This window comes from Magallana gigas, chromosome 2 (genome assembly GCF_963853765.1).
Source record: "Magallana gigas chromosome 2, xbMagGiga1.1, whole genome shotgun sequence".
Taxonomy (NCBI): Eukaryota; Metazoa; Mollusca; class Bivalvia; order Ostreida; family Ostreidae; genus Magallana; species Magallana gigas.
The window spans coordinates 20,044,282-20,063,656 of record NC_088854.1 but is presented as its reverse complement, the minus strand read 5'-3'; the positions used below and the strand labels follow the sequence as shown (position 1 = coordinate 20,063,656).

The 19,375-nt window shown below is 34.3% G+C and overlaps 3 protein-coding genes across 3 annotated transcripts in view; 2 read left to right on the top strand and 1 right to left on the bottom strand.

The window, feature by feature from the left end:
• Positions 1 to 19,375, bottom strand: part of LOC105320441 (dipeptidyl peptidase 2) — a 329,741-nt gene that overhangs the window by 47,441 nt on the left and 262,925 nt on the right. The gene's annotated exons all lie outside the window — the stretch shown is intronic.
• Positions 3,191 to 5,839, top strand: LOC105320438 (uncharacterized). The gene is made up of 2 exons (XM_011418366.4): positions 3,191 to 3,263; positions 3,600 to 5,839. Exon 2 carries the CDS (start codon positions 3,602 to 3,604, stop codon positions 5,060 to 5,062), a length of 1,461 nt encoding a protein of 486 aa, XP_011416668.3. The 5' UTR covers positions 3,191 to 3,263; positions 3,600 to 3,601; the 3' UTR covers positions 5,063 to 5,839.
• Positions 7,363 to 18,022, top strand: LOC109617651 (uncharacterized). Its single transcript, XM_066074322.1, has 2 exons — positions 7,363 to 8,862; positions 16,485 to 18,022. Exons 1-2 carry the CDS (start codon positions 7,480 to 7,482, stop codon positions 17,925 to 17,927), a joined length of 2,826 nt encoding a protein of 941 aa, XP_065930394.1. The 5' UTR covers positions 7,363 to 7,479; the 3' UTR covers positions 17,928 to 18,022.

Below are 19,375 nucleotides of genomic sequence, written 5' to 3'. Positions count from 1 at the left end.
AGAAGCTATTTGTGATTTTATTTATTTACCAGGAGGTGACATTTTGTATTCAATGCTTCAAAATGGTCTTATGTTCAAGAAAGACACCCGAAATAATGTCACCGTCTTTACTCAAAGCGTTCTTTACCAGCCATTTTGTTTGTCCCGTTTCCAGGACGGGCGTATTGTAGCTGGAGGCCCAGCCTTTCAACGCCAGGATAGCAATGACCACGGTGCAATCCAGATTTATGACACAAAAGGGAATTTGGCGCGAGTAATTGTACAATGTGCTGAAGGAAAATTTGTAAAATTTCCGATATTCATTGCAGTAAGTGATCGTAATGAAATATGCGCTACAGACAAAGACTCTAAATGTGTGTGTATTTTTTCGGAGTGTGGTGCCTTTCTTTCTTGGTATGACGGAGGGATCGGCATGGAACCCTCGGACTTTTATCAATTTCTGCCATCCGGTCTGTGCTATGATAGCGAAGGAAATATACTCGTTGCCAACTTTTCAGATGGGACAATACATGTTTTGGCGCCAAGTGGTGATTTCAAGGGCTACATTCAAACAGAAAACTTGGAAGGATTCAGGCGCCTGTCGTCAGTCTGTATCAACGAAGCAAAAATCATAGCCGTCGGGGATATGGAAGATAACACAATAAGATTTTATTCTATAACCAGGTTTAAAAATATCTTTTAGTGAAGTTCTCGTGACCAAAATGGCAATTTCTTGCATATCTATACCAAGTAAAAAAAGAAATTGTACGAGTCTGTGCTTAAAACACTTGATTATTAATCATTAATGGAAATTAATGATAAAGTTTTTCTTAATAAAACATGCTTACAATTTAGATTTATGCCTTGAAGTCTTTAAAAATAAAAGCAAAGCAGTGATTTATTTCCTATTAACGTTTATGAAAACAGTTAAAATTTAATGAAAATGAGTACATATCGTGGAATCAATTTTTTCTTCATTTTTTTTAAATAGTAAGTAAAATTAGTATTCTTTCTATGTATTGTTAAAGTTTTACATACTGGATAAACAATACAGTATCAAATCAGAGACCGGGGTAACATATGTATAATTATGTATACATTTCTGAAAAACGTGATCTTCATCATGGTTTTAAGTTATCTTGCTTACGTCTAATTATGAAGACGAGTTATAACTTTATGTTAGTATATAAGCATAGGAACACGCATTATGTAAAGTCATGGGTGAAGAATTGGAACATAGTATTTTTGCTTCAATTACATTTAATATACATGTACTTATTTAATTGTTCTGTCATGTGACTCTTTCTTTCTCTCTCTATTTCTCTCTCTCTCAATCTATTTACTTAAAGAACTACACGTGTATTCTGTTTTTAGCCTCGCAAAAGAAAACAACAGAAAAATACATTACATTAATATTGCATTTGACCTAAAAGTTATCAAAATTAAAACCACAAACAGATGCACATTAGCAAATTAAACAAAATCATTAAAATTCTCTGTCACTCAGGTCAACTTCGTCGTCAAGGAAGTGCCAACGCCTTCTGCTTTTCATTAATTTTCGATGCATTCGTCTATCACGAAACGAAAGTAGATTCCTGTCAAATCGACGCGACGGTCCAAGTCGCCTTTCCTCAGCATTTGAGTTTTCCTTTTCGTATTTTTTCGTACCCGGGAAAACATTTAAATATGCGTCTACGCGGAAAGATTTTAAAGTGCCATCTTCACTGTCCCCTATCCAGATTTGATCGGATTTGTCCACGTGAATGCTGCATGGGCTCTCACAGTTTTCACAAATAACAAGTCCCTTGAATTCACCCAACGATGATATATTATGTAATGTCTTTGTTATGCTATTCAAAACCAAGAAACCGTCATCAGCAAAAGCTGCCACAGATAGGGGTTGAAATTCTTCTTCAATTTGTTCCAAAGGGCACCCTGAATATCGTTTGATCAAATGCCCATCAATTCCTCGAACATCAACGAAATTGATTTCTGCATATGATATGCATATGACATTTGAACTTCTGTTAATAGCAACCGAATGAGGATAATACTCGATGTTAAGATTAAATTTGTCTAATATTTTGCCATCCATGCCTATAATTTGACCAACAACTGAAGACTTCTTTCCAATTCCGAGAACCAAGAATCGATCATTCGAAATCGCGCAAATCTTTAACGGGTCACAATTTCTAATAGGTATAAAAGACTTATCACCAGTTGTGTTGTTAGTTGTTTTCTTAACAAGTGAACAGTTTTGAATCAAAGACAGAATGGTCCCGTCTCCAGATCCACATAAATCGGTGGCTCCTTCCTCTATCGGTTTTTCAGATACCACGGAACCACTATGGATGTCAACATAACGACAAAGAAATCCAGCAAAAGTCAGATATGCTAAAGTGTCGGTTGACACAGAAAATATCGATGAAACACACTCCTCTTCACTTGTTCGATCAGCAGCAGTTTTGAAACACGTTCTCACGAGGGTAATTGGTCCATGTTTGCGCAGTTCAAGCGGAACTTTATCATCATCGCTGTCACTTGATGATGAATACAATGAAAAATCACTATCAGAGGAAGAATCCGAGTCGGAATCGCCGAACAATCCAAGTCCATGTGGATCTCGTTTTTTAGATCTTTTGTACAGTCTTTTGCAAACATGGTCACTTGCACAAAAGGAACAGAGGTACTTGTCACAGTAACCACAGTCATCGACCTTGTCTTCCTCAACGTTGCAAACATCGCAAACTTTTTCGGGGAAAATGTCCCGGACAAAGTAGTTATCACAAAACCCCTCAACTCCATTCTGTGGGAGAGCTATCAGCGCTCTACATAGTGGGCATCGGAATTCGTCATCCGACTCGTATTCCCTCTGATAACCGAGAACGCATCGTTTGCAAAAAGTGTGTTTACAAGGCAATATTTTCGGGCATCTAAAGCTGTCCAGACAGATGGAACACTGTCGACCATTGTCGTTGGTTTGAATTACCGTTGTTTCCATTAGAAACAGGAAGAACTATTTATATTAATAATAGAACCAAAACTGTTATACTTCTATATGAATAGTTGGTTTCCAAAGCAGGAAGATTCTCAACAACAAAAAAGAGTAAAAGAAGATACTGATTACCTATCCCAGTAAATCCTTTAAAAACAAAACTTGATTCATTATAGGTATTTCTACTTTCGTTTCTCAATGGGGTTTTTCAATATCCCAGTCGATATAAATAACTTCTTTAGACAAGACAGTCCGACACCGGAAAGTCAGAAGAAAATATCCTCTTCAGGTAAATATCTCACACTTCCAAGTTTTTGAAGCACATTTCTCTAAACGAAGTGATATACAAAACGTTCTTCATTCAAAGTGACATGTTTCTACTTTTGTTTTGTTCAGAGCTATAAATATCTTATTCCTGTTTAGTGTTAGTTCAGTTACTTAGAACCATTAAAAAAATGCATACTACAGTGTATGATTACTCCGTCTTATTGTTATCAAGGTTGAAATCTTTTGTTTGATATTAATACTTCCGTGAATAGTGCATATCACATCTGTAGTAGTTCAAAATGAAAAGTGAAAATAGAATTAGATAAAGGTCACCGTATAGTATACTTTGATTTTACAGAGATGCTTGAATCGATACTGTCTGATACAGACGAGGATGAAAATGTTTGCGCTATATGCTGGGAAGCATTTACACAACCAAAATTTCTACGATGTCGTCACACATTTTGCAAGTCGTGTCTAAAAGGCTACCTAAAGAAAACTGAAAATTCCACGGAAATAAAATGCCCTATCTGTAGAGGAACGCAAAAATTAAACAAGGAGGGTTTGGATGGGTTGCTTGACAATTACTTTGCTCATCGCCGACTTCCGGACCAGCCAGAGCTGCTCTGTTGTAGCGTGTGCTTTGACGAAGCCATTTTAAAGACATGTCTGCACTGTTTAGAAAAACATTGTCCCACATGCAGACAATCTCATAAACTTGCTCTTAAGATTGCCGGTGAAAGCTGTGAATATGACGCCGACTCTGAATCTGATGACGACACCCCGGTCGATTTCGATGATAAAGACTTAACTGATGAACCCAATGTACCATTTAGTGTGTTAATGTCGGGTCAAGTTGTTAAAACACAAATAAACGTTAAACTTATTTCTGCTTTCAAAGTCAAGTCAATGGAAAACAGCGCTGAAGAGGACCAAAACCCGCCAATATACACGATTTTTCCCAAAGGAGACAATCGATTTCTAATTATAATAAATGTTGGACCGGAAATTGTTGAATATGAACCGGATGGGACAGAAATTAATCGATTAACGTTTAGTGGTTCGATTTCTGATATGAGAGAGACAGCAAACAATCGTATATTGTTTGTGCATCCAAAGGATCCTTTTGTTTTAGAAATCAATGGGCAAAACAGAATTACTATATTTGCACAGTGCAAAGGTTGTAGGCCTATTACTTTAGCTCCTTTTCAAGATGGACGCATAGCTGTTGCAGGCTTTGTAATACCTGTAGAGGAAAAAGAAGAAAAAGAAGGAGAAAAAGCGGCCATGTTAATTATTTACGATAAAGCTGGAAAGATGATTAGAGAACTAACAGAGGGACCAGATGGACCAATTTTACGATTCCCGATGGGTATATCTGTTAGTTCTTTTAATAACAATATATGTGTAGCTGATCAAGACTCAAGATGTGCTATAATCACGGACGAGAATTGTAATCTTATAAAAAGATACGACGCTGGAAGGACTTTCAGAGAGTTTCGGTTTTTATGGAACCCTACCGAATTTGCTCCAATTGCTGTATGTAACGACCCTGATGGAAACTTCATTGTGGCGAATACTGCTGACGGTCTTCTGCACGTTTTGGACCCGAATGGAACATTCCTTGGTTATATATTAACTAAAGACGCCGAGGGGTTCGGTCATCCTGCGGGGATAATGATGGATGACAAGAACCGGATATGGCTAGGGGATCGCCTTGATGGAAAGATCAGAATATATGAGATTTCTAGCTATAAAAATAGCTTTGATGTACGTGATTCTGAGCAATCACCTTACCATAGATTTTTACAGAATAGATAAATAAACTGTAGGTTTACACATATTTTTTTACCTCTCTTATTGCATGAATATGGTTGTATTATACTGAGCAATCACCTTACCATAGATTTTTACAGAATAGATAAATAAACTGTAGGTTTACACATATTTTTTTACCTCTCTTATTGCATGAATATGGTTGTATTATACTAAGTGTGTACTGAACATAAAACCGTGTGGGGTGTTTTTTTTTGCACTTACCAAAATGATTCAAGGTATATCGATTGTCACATGAAGACATCAGATGGATTCCGGAATTTTTTTTTCGGCAAAGTGTATTTTGATTCATGTTTTTGTTTTTGTTGATGTTTTATGATTACTAGTAATACATGTAGTTGTGCTTTAACACATTTTGGGGGATATAAAGTGAAATTATAATTATATTTTACAATTTAGAGAGGTGTTTTAGTTGAAATCGCTTAATTCAATAAAAGTTGATAACCGAATAAAATGATTACAGACACTATAATAAATTATTACAGACAGGTAGATACTATCCGCCGTGGCTTATGCCATCTTGGCACTAGTCGCCACCTGCTGGGTGCGCGGTGGGGTTATGGACAAAGCATATCTAATTATATTAAATGCTTATACATGCTTTGAATAATTACACTGTGTTAATTTGAAATGCATTTATTGTTACTAAAGGCACAACTGAACAAAACATTTGTTAACCTTACAAATTAAAAATGGTAGTAGAAGGCCGCCATTTTTTGTAGGGGACTGGGGATACATACATTCAAGAGTACCAAGACAACTAAGGGCGCTCAGGGGGCGAGTGAAAGCACAAGTCCCCCCCCCCCCCCCCCCCCCCCCCCCCCCCCCCCCCCCCCCCCCCCCCGCTTGTGCGAGATGGAGGTGGAATCAGCCATGACAGGTTATGAACCTTTAATATTAACATATCAGGTTATATATTTCATAAACACTTATGTATAACATCCCGAACACGCCCCCTGCCTTGCGGAAGGGTGGGGGGGGGGGGAGAGACAACCAGCTTATGGGGCCACTGCTTTACGATATACACCAAAGTATTCCGTAATCCCCGCCACAGGATATGGCCAGTTAGCTATTTCGGTAAATATATAAAATATACAATATATAATACAATATTAAACACTAAAATAAAATATTTTTTACATGGCAAGTTAATTATTTCTTTGCCAATTTTAATAGGATGTATAATTTAATTCAAATGTACCAATTTTTCAGCGAGTTCGAACACTTATTATAAAAGTTATCGATATCGACATTTTCTGTTGCTAAACTGTGTATTTCCATGATTGAAAAATTTAATCACTATGCACAGTAAATGTGATAGCATTTATACTGGCAAGTTCAAATGGCCTTATCTTGTTAGATTACATGAAATTGTGATTAATTTCTGTTAAAAATTGCTTTAGGAAATGTAAATCGGTAGAGAAATTATGTGATGTTTGATTGGAGTGCAGTCGTAGCTATAATTGCTTTGATGTGTACCTGTTTTAGCTCCTACAGCACTTGCAACATATCGATATTCTAATTAAATTTGATTGTATATATCTCAATTGTATTGTGTTTATATACATAAATGTACATACATAAATGTACATACATACATGTACATACATACAAATTACTTAGTTTTGAGACACTAACGCGCTTTAATGACATTATCGTGCTTTAATGACAATTAATACAAAATCACGTTCACAGAAACCATCATGTAGAAATTATTTTACTGTGTTCATTTTAGTATGTTTGTACAATCAGCGTTCCGGAAACAAAAGTATATATTCATTTTAAGGCATGTAAACTATAAGTAGATTGGTTTTATTAGTCATTGCATGAACAACCTGTTTTACAAACAATTAAATGAAAGGATATATTGGCCGGACAAATAAAAATCTATGCATTGATGTGTTGATTTTTTTAAAGAATATATTTTCAACCTGCAACATTGTGTGCAAACACATCTGATGTAATACTTCTTAAGGTAATTAAGGTATCGGTAGCTACTGTCTCCAACCAATAATAGTATTTTAACCAAACTAATACTCTGAATATATCTCATTAAATACTAGTATAGGGGAAGTCCAGTCCAGACAGCAACAACCTAACAAATCAGACTAAATGAGTTCATTTAAAGGTTGCCAAAGTTATCCCCTTGGAAACATAAGCCTCTCCAAAGAATACCCACTACCCCACCAGCAATTGTTTTGATCCGCGCCAGAATATTTTTGCATAAAACTTAGGGATCTGATGTCAACATGCTACGCATTCCATAGTTTTATATAGGATCAGAAACAATTTTTTCATAGAATGTAGAACATTCTTCCTTGTTCTATTTTGCTTGGTTTCCGTCCTTGTGATCGGGTTGAAATAGAGAAAGTATGAAGTACAGCAGATAAACTACAATTCACATGGATTCAGAAGACGACGCAAGTACTTGTTCTATTTGTTTTGATTCCTTTTTACATCCAAAGCTTCTCTCATGTCGCCACACGTTCTGCAAACCTTGTCTCCAGGATTACACCAAGAAAGTTGAAGTCAGCGAGATAGTCTGTCCTTTGTGTCGCCAAAAGCATGTACTCGACGACAGGGGCTTAGATGGATTGTTGGATAATTACTTTGTGCCCCTGAGGCCCCCAGAATCCCCATCTGTTCATTGCTGTGAAATTTGTTATGAAGAGGTTCTGGAGATCAACCCGTGTAAGCACTGTGTTGTTAAGTTTTGTGATTCGTGTAAATCGTCACACGATCTTGCTTTGAAAATGGCAGGCGAGTTGAAAGACTCTGATCTTGAATCTGATGGCTGCGATGAGGATGACGAGTCGGAAGATGGTGGTGGAATTTCACTGAGCAGACTTATACATTTTCATGAGCATAACTCTGGCACAAAACTGATAGTAAAATTTCTGTCATCCTTCAAAGTCCCTTGTGAAGCTAGTCGTTCCGAAGAACACATGACAGTTGCATGCATTTTTCCGAAATCAGAAAACACTTGCTTGGTCATTTATGAGCAAATGCCTGAAATGATAGAGTGTACAATCAGAGGCAGACCTTTCGTGAGAAAGACCTTCAGTGAAGGAATAAGTGGAATAACGAAAACATCAGAGGGCAAAATCTTATTTTCGAACTGTGCAGATTCAGCTATTTTCCAGATGGTTGACGAATCTCGGATATCTGTATTTGCAAAATGTTATTCGTTCAGGCCTCTTTCTCTCTCAACATTTAAGGATGGGAGGATAGCATGCACTGGGATCGCGAAAAACGACCACCAATATCGGGTAAGACGTTCACACTCCCAGGGCGCTCTACAGATATTTGATAAGACCGGAAAATCCTTGAATGAGTTTAGTAAAGTTGGTCATGAGTTTTCGCTGAAGCGACCAATCTGCGTATCTGTTAATCCTCAGAACGACACGGTATGTGTGGCTGATATAGAAAGTAATCAAGTTCTCATTATGACGGATGAAGGCTACGTCATTAGAAAATATAAAGGAAGAGGCGGCGACGAAAGATCGATGGGACTCAGGCTGAGTATTGATCTCTTTTTGCCTTCATCCTTGTGTCACGACCCAGAAGGAAACCTGGTGGTAGCCAGTCTTGCAGACGGGTCACTTCACCTGTTACTTCCCAACGGTGATCTCTGTGGGTTCATCGAGACGAAAAACCAATCTTCGTTTGGTAACCCAAATAGTTTGTGCTTTGATTACCAAAATAGGCTTTGGATTGGCGATCATCGAAACGGGAAAATAAAAATCTTTGAAGTGATGTCTTTCAAGAATTCTTTTCATCACACAGCACATTAATATTGTTAATGATGACTCCGGGTTCAATCTTTGTTTGTTTTATTATGGGAGCATTGCTTTTGATCTTTGTGTCTTTCCTACAAAACCGTACTGATAAATTGGTTTGTTTGAATCGTGACTATAGAAGACAGAAATTCCTTCGGCTTTTATATAAGAATTTCACAGATAACACATAATATGTGTATAATTATCATATTTGTTTAATTCTTAGAGAATAATTTCCTGTCATTAAAATTCTATATTTGAAATAAAAGCATTCTTTATATAGATATTAGTAAAATAAATAGAAATGACATTTTACATATCCAAAGCAAAATCTATTGCTTACGAAGTGAAATAAACAAAAAAAATGGGTGGATAATGCGTGTAAAATGGAGAGATGATCCGTGGAGAGATGACCCACTATACATTAAAAATATCATTTTGTATCCCCTAGTTGAACGTTTTGAAAAAATAATTCAAGTCCGTAAATTCGTGGTCATAGTCACCATAACGTTTAAAGAGCCTACTTTGTTTTGTCTGAAATGGCTCAGTGGTTAGGGTACTTGATATAAGCTAACCTTATATATCTAGGGTTTTTATGTTATGGGTTCGATACCACCAAAATTTCAGGCATTCATTATATTTTTATCTTTTATAATTATTAAATATATTAAAAACTGAATATAATAAGAGATTGTGCTTTTGCAAACTTGTATTATGATATATTTTAATAGATTTAATTACATGTAGGAAAAAACGAATTCAAAATTGTATTTCACTACTAAACCGAATGGGCATTTGCACCATCTTATTCCCTCATCTTCTTTGTGATGTTTTTGAAGGTTTTACAGTATTGAATAATACATCTGCTGGTCAAACAATGAATATGTACCTTTCCCTGAAATGATTTTCTTGAGAAAATAGTATATATACAGAATCATGTATGGTGGCATATTGACGGATAACAATGTAGACTAGTCAAATGTTGATATTGTCTATTTATATCATTATGTTGATCGATTTATTAGTACTTTTTATTGACTTTCCACTCAAGTGAACATAACTAAGTTGCGTGACGACATAAATAAGTAGCATGAGAACATAACTAAGTTGCATCTTGACATAAATGAGTTGCATATCAGCATATTTATCTTGCATTTTAATATATAAAAAAGTTGTATGTCGACATAACTAAGTATCATCTAACATCTAGGATGTCACGAGTGGGCGATATTTGAGATTTTTTATAATTCTTATTTAATTGCAATTTTCTTGCATGTCAACATAGTTATGTTGCATGTCGACATAACTATCTTGCATGTCAACATATTTATCTTGCATATCGACATATTTGATAGAAAGGGGCAGAGATATGCCACTATACTCAAGCGTTAAAAATTCAACATGAGAACATCTAAAATCCAAATTTGGAATCCATAAAAGCCAGTTGATGGGAAGGGGGCTATTTAGGCCTGGTCAGTTCAACTTCATCTTATATAGACTTGCAAGAACAAAGGAAAAATTAAAATTTAGACGTAAATTAATAGACAAAGATTTGTTAAAAAATTTGATTAGAGTCTTATTAAGTCATAGTGCGAAAATATTCCCTTTATTGTTAAAAGTAATGAAAAGAGTGATACGGTTCAAGGTTCAAAAAGGAAGTCTAAAAGTGTTTATGGAAGTGATTTATGTGATCCTATATCTATCAAAATTAAGAAAAGGAGATATATTTTTGCTGAAATTTGATAAACATGTGTGGATGACAAGATTCTGTGCTATAAATTTGAATTTATATTGGGAATACACGTTTCAACATTTTGAAATTTGTATTTATTTATTTTATGTACATTGTATGTACCTTGCGTTAAAAAGAATCATCATCTAAATTTTAAAAGTCTGCTGAGTACAGCGGAGTGGTTTACTATAACATGCGCACCTGTTCACTCGTCCATGAATAAAAGTTGTTTTGGTTAGGCGTGTGTATGGTACTGTTGGATTTATAAATGAGCTAGATCCTTTGTGATATAGCACAGTTAGATATATGAAAGGGTCAATGCTTCTTTGAGGTTCAATGGGAAGAATTTTTTTAAGTAAGATAAATAACTCCATAGTGTTGAATAGTTAAGAGAAAACATCAAAATATATACAGTACAAATAAACGATATAAGATTAATCCGGTATGTACGTCCCTTCAATTTCCGGAAGCTGACAATTATATTAGTTAGGTATGGGGACGGGATGTGTACGCACTTCAACAGTCACAATCAACGTTATTTCTTATATCCTAACGAAACAATGGGTAAATCTGAAGTAAAACACACATATTTTCAGCTGTACATGTACTGTCTCTTAAACTTTAGGAGCTAGTTGGTATCAAATTTAAAAAAAAAATCAATTATGATCCAACAATAGCTACAAATTAAATATTTGCAAGAAGATTGTTCATCCATTGGAATTTACAAAATATTTTCAAAGAGTAAAGCTTCCTCTTCCAGTGATGTCATTGAGTGGTCATCCGGAGCTGTTTCTCCGCAGTTGAAAACACGATAATAAAGGTTTATTTATCTATGTCGATCTTCTAGGAATTAACTTTATTAAATTTACTAAACATCTATGTGAATTTAGATAAAGCATTTTACCGTTGTAATTTGAAACTCAAGCTAGCAATACACTGGTAATGATTTCGAAGATTGATACAAGATGCGACATTGATAAAAATAGAACGGGGGATTTTTATTCAAATCGAAAGTGAGACTACAGTACGTGCAGTGAACGAAAGTAAGTTTTTTTTTTACTTCTTTACCATTTAACTTGGCACGATAACTTTTACCTTTACTACATGTTGGGGTGGGGTAGGAATGGCGTTTGCCAGGGACACAAATGGTAGTCCCTTTGGGATTGTCTGTACATTTTGTTGTAGATTCTTTCTTTCTTTTCTGTTTACGTACTACGTCTATCTTCATCACATGGACCACACCTTAAGGTCTTTTATTTCAATTTTAAAGAAGATAAGTGAATAAGGCGTGTAAACTGCCCATATGAGGACAGATAAGATACTATAAAATTAAAATATGAAATCTCATAATTTCTTTCTCAATTATTGAAAACAATGTATATTTACCACATAGGCGTCGGAACCGGGGGGGCTAGGGGGGGCTTAGCCCCCCCACTTTTTTTGCAAAGTTATACCTAACCATTAGAAACATAGCATGATAGAGGGTTCAGCCCCCCCCCCCTCCACGGATTAGGAATTTCATGATTTTGAGAAAAAAAATTTTGGTAAGTAATTTTTTTTTTTTGGAAGTATAGGTATACCCCCCCCCCCCCCCCCCCCCCCCACGGATTAGGATTTCCATGATTTTGGGAATTACTTTTTTCTCAATATTTCTGAGGATTAGTCTAGCCCCCCCACTTTCAATTTGCTTCCGACGCCTATGTACCATAACTTCGATTTATAACCTTTAAATATGTTAAATATTTAGAATAGTTTGATTTAAACTAGCGTATGCGTGTCAAAACCTCCAAATAGTGTCATTTTTAAAACTTCAATGCCTTTTCTTTTATAGAGTGGGTCATGGCTCCATATTTTTCTCATAGTCTACATGAGGTTTAAAGGAAATCAAACCGATTTCAATCAACAAAAACGTTGAGAGATGACCCACTATGCTTTAAAAATGTCATTTTGTATCCCAACAACTGAACGTTTTAGAGAAATACTACAAGTCCGTCAATTCGTGGTTAAAGTTGCATTTAACATTTTACAATGATTTTTGTTGTGACTGAAATGGCTCAGTGGTTAGAACACCAGATATGATAAAAGTTAAAAAAAAAAAAAAAAAAGAGCACCAGATTATAGAGCTAGGGTTTTTAGGTTGTGGGTTCGATACCACCAAAACTTTATAATTTTTTTTTCTTATGGTTTGTTAAAATATTCAAAACTGAATATAGTTAGAAATCGTGCTTTTGTAAATTTGTAATATAACATCATCTAGTATATTTGGTTGGAAAAAATGTATTTGAAATTGTTTTTTACGACAAAACCAAATGAGCATTTGCACTATCTTGTTCCCCTTCTTTAATTCCCCGTATTTGCCTGTATGCCAGAAAATATGCAAGACAAAGCTTTCCAGGAAAGTATGATTGTCAAAATCAATAAAACATACTTTAAATTTGGGGAAATGATCGATTTAAGACCAATTCTATGTTAGAATCAAAATTCGGTGGACACACATAGTCACGGATTTCCTTCATACTTGACAATTTATTAGACTTTGGTGAGTAAAAAAGCCTAACACCATTTGTTTGTTGCTATGTGGTCCTGTTGCCATGGTAACCGAGGGTAAAAGATGTAAAAATGGCATTTTAATGGATATTTAAGAACATATTGTAAGTAATGTGCAGAACTTGCGGTTTCCAGGGTAGAATATATTATTAAAAATAGTTGTAATTTTTCAAAGGAAAGAAAAAAATTCATAGAAAAAACGCATATTTTAGAGCGTTTCCATGGTTACTAAACAGAAATTTTAAAATCTGTTTTCTTTATTTAATTTGAACAAAAAGTGCAAATCTTGAATTTTTGGGTTAATACTATTATGATTGTGGAATTAAGAATTTAAATATGAAAATCGAGAACCGTTGCTATTGTAACAAGCTTAAAAATAAAGAAAATTATAATATTTTTAGGCATCTTTGAATGGATATTATTCACTTATAATGAACAAATATATAAAATCAAATGGTGAGAAAAAATTAAGTATGTCCTTAACTTTAAAGGGGCATGGTCACGATTTTGGTCAAATTTTATTTTTTTTGTTTTTATTATTTACAATGCTTTAGCAATGTATTTCTAATGATCAAATGGAATTTGGGTGCCAATCGATGAGTTTTAAGGGCGTTGGATCCTGCGATCAAAGTCTCTAAGTTTTTTTTTAAAGTATTTTTTTAACATCTACACACATATCTAAACCAAAATTCAAAACAGAATTTTGGGGTCTATATGCTCCTTTAGGTGCAACTGTGTATTTAATATGACCTTTCTGCACTGAAAGTGCAAATTGCACATAAATCGCTTTTCCCTCTATAATTTTTTTTATCAAAATAAACCATGGTATCAAATACAAATTTACATTATTTAGAATTAATAAAATTAGAATTATGAAAAAGTTTGCAATTTCTTCACCTTATTGATATTTTGACCTTTTTGCACTGAAAAAATACTATTTTTATTCATAAACGATTCAACATGCAATTAAATAATTTAAAAGTCTCAAACTTTTTCTCAAATTATGACAGACTTGTCAAAAGAAACTTAAATATTCAGAAAATAAAACCAAAAGTATGGGTCTGTAATGTAAATTTTGAGATATGGCATGAAATAAGCTAATTTTAGGGGAAAATTGGAGTTAAGTTTTTCTTTACTTTTATGAAATATCACTTAAACATGCCAATATATGTCGATAGAAATATTGAAGTATTGTTGAAATATGTTTTTTGAAACAACACGAAGATATCCCAATGCATAAACTATCTGAAAATTTGGTCTGCACGGAAAATAAGAAAGCTAAAATTACGGTACTCTAAAACAATTGAGTTATGAAAAATGTTTATTTTCTTCTTAAAAACCTTCCGCCACAAAATATAGTCCCTGACTACATCTCTAAATATGGATTTTTTCCTTCACTATTTTATTCAATATAGTTTATTTGGCACTGTAAAAAAGGAATTTACAAGTAGAATTCATATTTGACACAGAATTTCCAGACTAGAGGTGACCCAAAATGGCTACCCAAAATAAGAGGATCGAACCTCTTTAAGCAAGATACAGGGCTCACAATTCTTCGTCATGTAAACAAGGCTCGTGCCCTGTTTTTGTTTACATAGGTTCAATTTACCAGTAAAAAATCTTTTTCAAGCTGAATTGTCTATCTTCTTGTTTATTTTAAGCATAAAAAACAGTTCCTAATGATTAACTCATTCATTTTAGGTCTAAAAGTGGAATTTTTACTTAAAAACTCAAAATGTAAACAAAAGCTTTGTTTACATAGCGAAGAATTGTAAGCTCTTTAACTCGCTTATAACTCAACAAATGATATTAAAATTTTGGTTGCTTGTTAAAAATGCCTTACTAAAGCATTATAAACATTAAAATCGAAAAAAGAATATTTGAACAAATTGTGACCATGCCCCTTTAATGACACTTGAAACATATCTGTAATTTTCTAAAAATAAGTGCCGTTGCTATGGACTTTTCAAAAAGTAAGAATTTCTGTGTGATTTTTTACGCAACTTAATTTTCCAAAGCAACAACACTTCTATGTTGCATAACAAAGCTTTTCGTGGTATATAATGAAAATTAGATATATTTTTTCAATTTCCAACTAAAAAAATGCAAAAATAATAATCTAAAATCGGGAATTAAAGCATATCAAAATCATCTTAAATTTGTCTGTTATTCCTATTTTTTGGTCTTGTTGCCATATCAACGGATGTCAATTTTCATAATTCATGTAAAATATATATAGCATTGATATTGATATGGATGGTAAAATTTAACATTTTCCCATTTCGGCTTATTAAAGAACCGCAAAATACTGATTTCAAAAATTTGTAACGGTTTCCATGGTAACATTTTAAAAGTTTTGGTTATTAATTAAGTTATTAAGTAATTAAATAATTGAAAATAGGACAAAGGCTGTTTTATGTCTTTGATAGTTTATATTAGTGGGCAAAACCTCCTAATATGGCTTCAGAGTAGGTAAGTTTTGCTATTTTTCTATCTTTAGCCTCAATTACTATGGCAACGGTTACCCCTAGCAACCAACTTTTAGTGGTTTTTTGCGCTTTATACCTAGGTGTGTCCATGTATGAAATATAAAGAAAATTGGTGACTATGCGTGGCCAGACCCTTTTATAGATCTTTGGTTCTTACATAGAATTGAACTTAAGCTGCATTGTTATTAAGTGTTTGGTGTTTTCCAGACAGATAACTTAAGTATAAAAACAACGACCATAAACCTTCATAAAATCGGTTTTTTAATTATGCTTTAACTCTTTATTCTTACCAATGGGTCAATCACCATATGCAAAACAGAATACATAATATGTAATTCGACTATTATAAGAGCAGGTTACGTTAATTACTTGTGTGCAGTTGGATCTCTTTACTTGTAAAGTCCTTTACACAAAGCACAAAGATAAACAATTAACAATCAAATAATTTTTACTTTTATAAATACATTAATCGATAATGTGGCCTTTATATATTTCTAATTAATATACAAAATCCTTGCATTTACCTGATAATTCAGTTTATCGAATGTCCCATTGGTAAACATTAAACAGTGTATGTTGTCTTGAACAGTGCTGAAAAAAAAAATTAAAAAGAAGTTTACAGATGAGTACGTGTACCATTCGGCAATCCGGTAAATAGATATTGTTCCTTATGATTAAAAGGCTAGCTGTCCGTGGAGGTCTGGCATCTTTAGTATGGCTTTATAAAACCTCCTTGAGACACACACAATGATCTGTATATAGGGCATATACTAGTACTTGTATATCTATCTGATGCTATTGTTCAAAATATTTTCGCATTTTCAACTTGAAACTCAGTGAAACTCATTTTTCCCCACCAGATCAAACCAATGGCCGACGGTTTGGATGATGACAGTAAATCGTGCTCCATCTGCTGGGACGAATTCGCAGCACCCAAAAATCTGAAATGTGGCCATACATTTTGTCTACCCTGTTTAAAGGGTTATCAGAAGAAATCTAAAAACAGAGATGAGATAAAATGCCCGCTATGTAGACAGACGCAAAAGGTGCCAAACGGATGTTTAGATAAATTACCCGATAATTACTTTGTGAAATTAAAACCACCCGAGCCTCAAGAAAAACTTTGTTGCAGTTTATGTTACGAAGAGACTCGATTAAAGACTTGTTCACATTGTGATTTGAAACTTTGTCTTTCTTGCAAATCCTCCCATAAATTGGCGTTAAAACTTTCTAATGATAAATGTGAAAGCAGCTCTGATTCCGGGTCGGATGAGGATGAAGATAAAGACCTCAGAGATGAAGCATCTCTTCCATTTCATCTAGTTCTTTCGGGACAAATTATCAAAACTAAGTTTAATGCTGTCCTGTCATTTTCATTTCCAATAAAATCCATGTCGTCCAATCCTGAAAACGGACAGGACATTTATGTCAGTACTATACACGAAACTGAGAACGGACTTTGTGAAATCATCACATGCTTGGGACCTGAATGTGTTCTTGTAGATAAAGCGGGAACTGAACTGGATAGACGTTTCTTCGATCAAGGAATATCTGATATTCTTGACATAGGAAAGGGACAGAAAATCATATCTAATTTCCACTTAAGCATGCTCTTTAAAGTGGAAGAGGGAAAAGATGCCCAGTTGTTTACAAAAACTGAGAAATTAAACCCATCAGCTGTGTGTCAAGTTAACAACGGACAGATTGTTTGTGTTGGCTGGCGCAAGGCTCAGAGCGATAATTTTCAAAGAACAAACATTGAAAATGTTGGAGCGCTTCAATATTATGACAGACATGGGTCGTTTTTGAAAAAAATAACTGGTAACTTAAATGAAAACTTTTTCAAAAGGCCTATGAGTATGTCGCACTGCGAGTTAAATGATACAATATGTGTATCAGATTCTGAGAAGAACTGTATTTATATTTTTCATCATGAAGGAGAATTGATGAATCGATACACTGGCGGGGGCATTGTCAGTGGTCTTTTCTCGTTTCAGCCCTCCATGTTTGCACCGGGTCCAGTTTGTCACGATTTTGAAGGAAATATAATTCTCGGAAATAGAGTAGACGATACAATTCATATTTTGGATCCAAGAGGACAGTTCCTCGGATACCTTGCCTCTACATGTGACATTGGATTTGGGTCTCCGTTTTCTATGATGTATGACAGCGACCACAGACTCTGGGTCGGTGACTCCAATGACGGCCAAATTAGGGTTTTTGAGATTACCAGCTACAACAACAATTTGAATACAAACCTTGCTTTACCTTCCTTTCCAGGACTTTCGCTTCCATTTCTTTAATCCTGTGTACCGTGAATTGAATCAGGTTCAAGATTGGTGTAGGTTCCTGTATTCTGTGTTACGCTGACCAATTCTTTTAGAAATGCAAAAATCTACAGATGATGGCAATGCTTGTTAGGAAACTAGCTCAAGGAAGGAAAGTTTTAGAAATTTTTACAACATAAGAAGTATTAATGTAAATACATGTATAAGATATGGCCATAATATTATGTCTATAGTTATGAATTTCATGTTGTTGAAGAGATAACCTCTTATTTTTTTCGCTTATAAATGTGACTTATTCGCCATTCAGTATTAAATTTTTGAATTCGCAAGCATATTTAACCCTATTAAGTTATTCTTTGAGAAGTTGTATAATCGTAAAAAGGAAAGAAGTAAGTCGTATATGATCCCCTTAATCCTCTAAAACAAGGCCGACTTGATTACATACTAATATATGAAAGCTTGTCAAACATTGTAGAAACAATTTCTATTAAACCTGGTTATAGATCAAATCACTCTGCAGTACTTTTAGAGTTAAAATTCATTAAATTTGTAAGAGGCCGTGGGCTATGGTAGTTTAATAACAGTCTTCTGACAGATAAAACTTACATTGAAAAGGTTAAACAAACTATTCATAAAGTCCAAGATCAATATCTACATGATGATGATATAAATCAAAGTATTTTTCTGGAAGTTTTACTTATGGAGATCCGTAGTATTACAATTTTCATATTCTTCATTTAAGAAGAAAGAAAGAGATAAAATTGAAATTACCTTACTGAAAGATATTGAGAATATTGAGTCACAGTCTGATATTGATTTTGAGCTTTTGCATGAAAAAAACTCTGAACTTGAAAAAGTTCGAAAAGAAAAGTTACAAGGTCATATTATAAGATCCCGGGCTAAGTGGGTAGAAGAAGGAGAGAAACCAAGCAAATATTTCTGCTCACTAGAGTCTCGCAACTTTCTAAATAAAACTATTTAAAAAGTTGAAACACACAACAATAACATAGATATATTGGAAAGTGAGATTTATAATGTGTTGAAAAATATGAAAAATAACAAATCTCTAGGGAGTGATGGTTTTACTGTTGAATTTTTTAAGTTTTTCTGGAAGGATTTCAAACATTACATTGTGTCTGTGGTTAACCATATTTTTGTTAAAAAAGAGCTCCCTATATCTCAAAGGCTAGGAATTATTACATGTCTACCAAAAGGGGACAAACCCAGACAATATCTGAAAAACTGGCGTCCAATTACCTTGTTGAATGTACTATACAAATTAATATCAGGATGTCTCAGTTATAGAATTAAATCTGTTTTAAATTATTTGATTTCAGAAACTCAGTCTGGTTTCATAAAAGGTCGTTACATAGGAGAAAATACCAGATTTGTTTATGATCTACTGTCTTTTACTGAAACAAAAAATTTACCTGCTTTACTTGTGCTTATAGACTTTGAAAAAG

Excerpts from the sequence above, each read along its gene's own strand:
- LOC105320438 (XM_011418366.4), top strand. The coding sequence starts at position 3,602 with ATGCTTGAATCGATACTGTCTGATACAGACGAGGATGAAAATGTTTGC.
- LOC109617651 (XM_066074322.1), top strand. The coding sequence starts at position 7,480 with ATGGATTCAGAAGACGACGCAAGTACTTGTTCTATTTGTTTTGATTCC. Across the intron at positions 8,863-16,484 it reads AGAATTCTTTTCATCACACA|ATCAAACCAATGGCCGACGG; the intron begins GCACATTAATAT and ends TTTCCCCACCAG.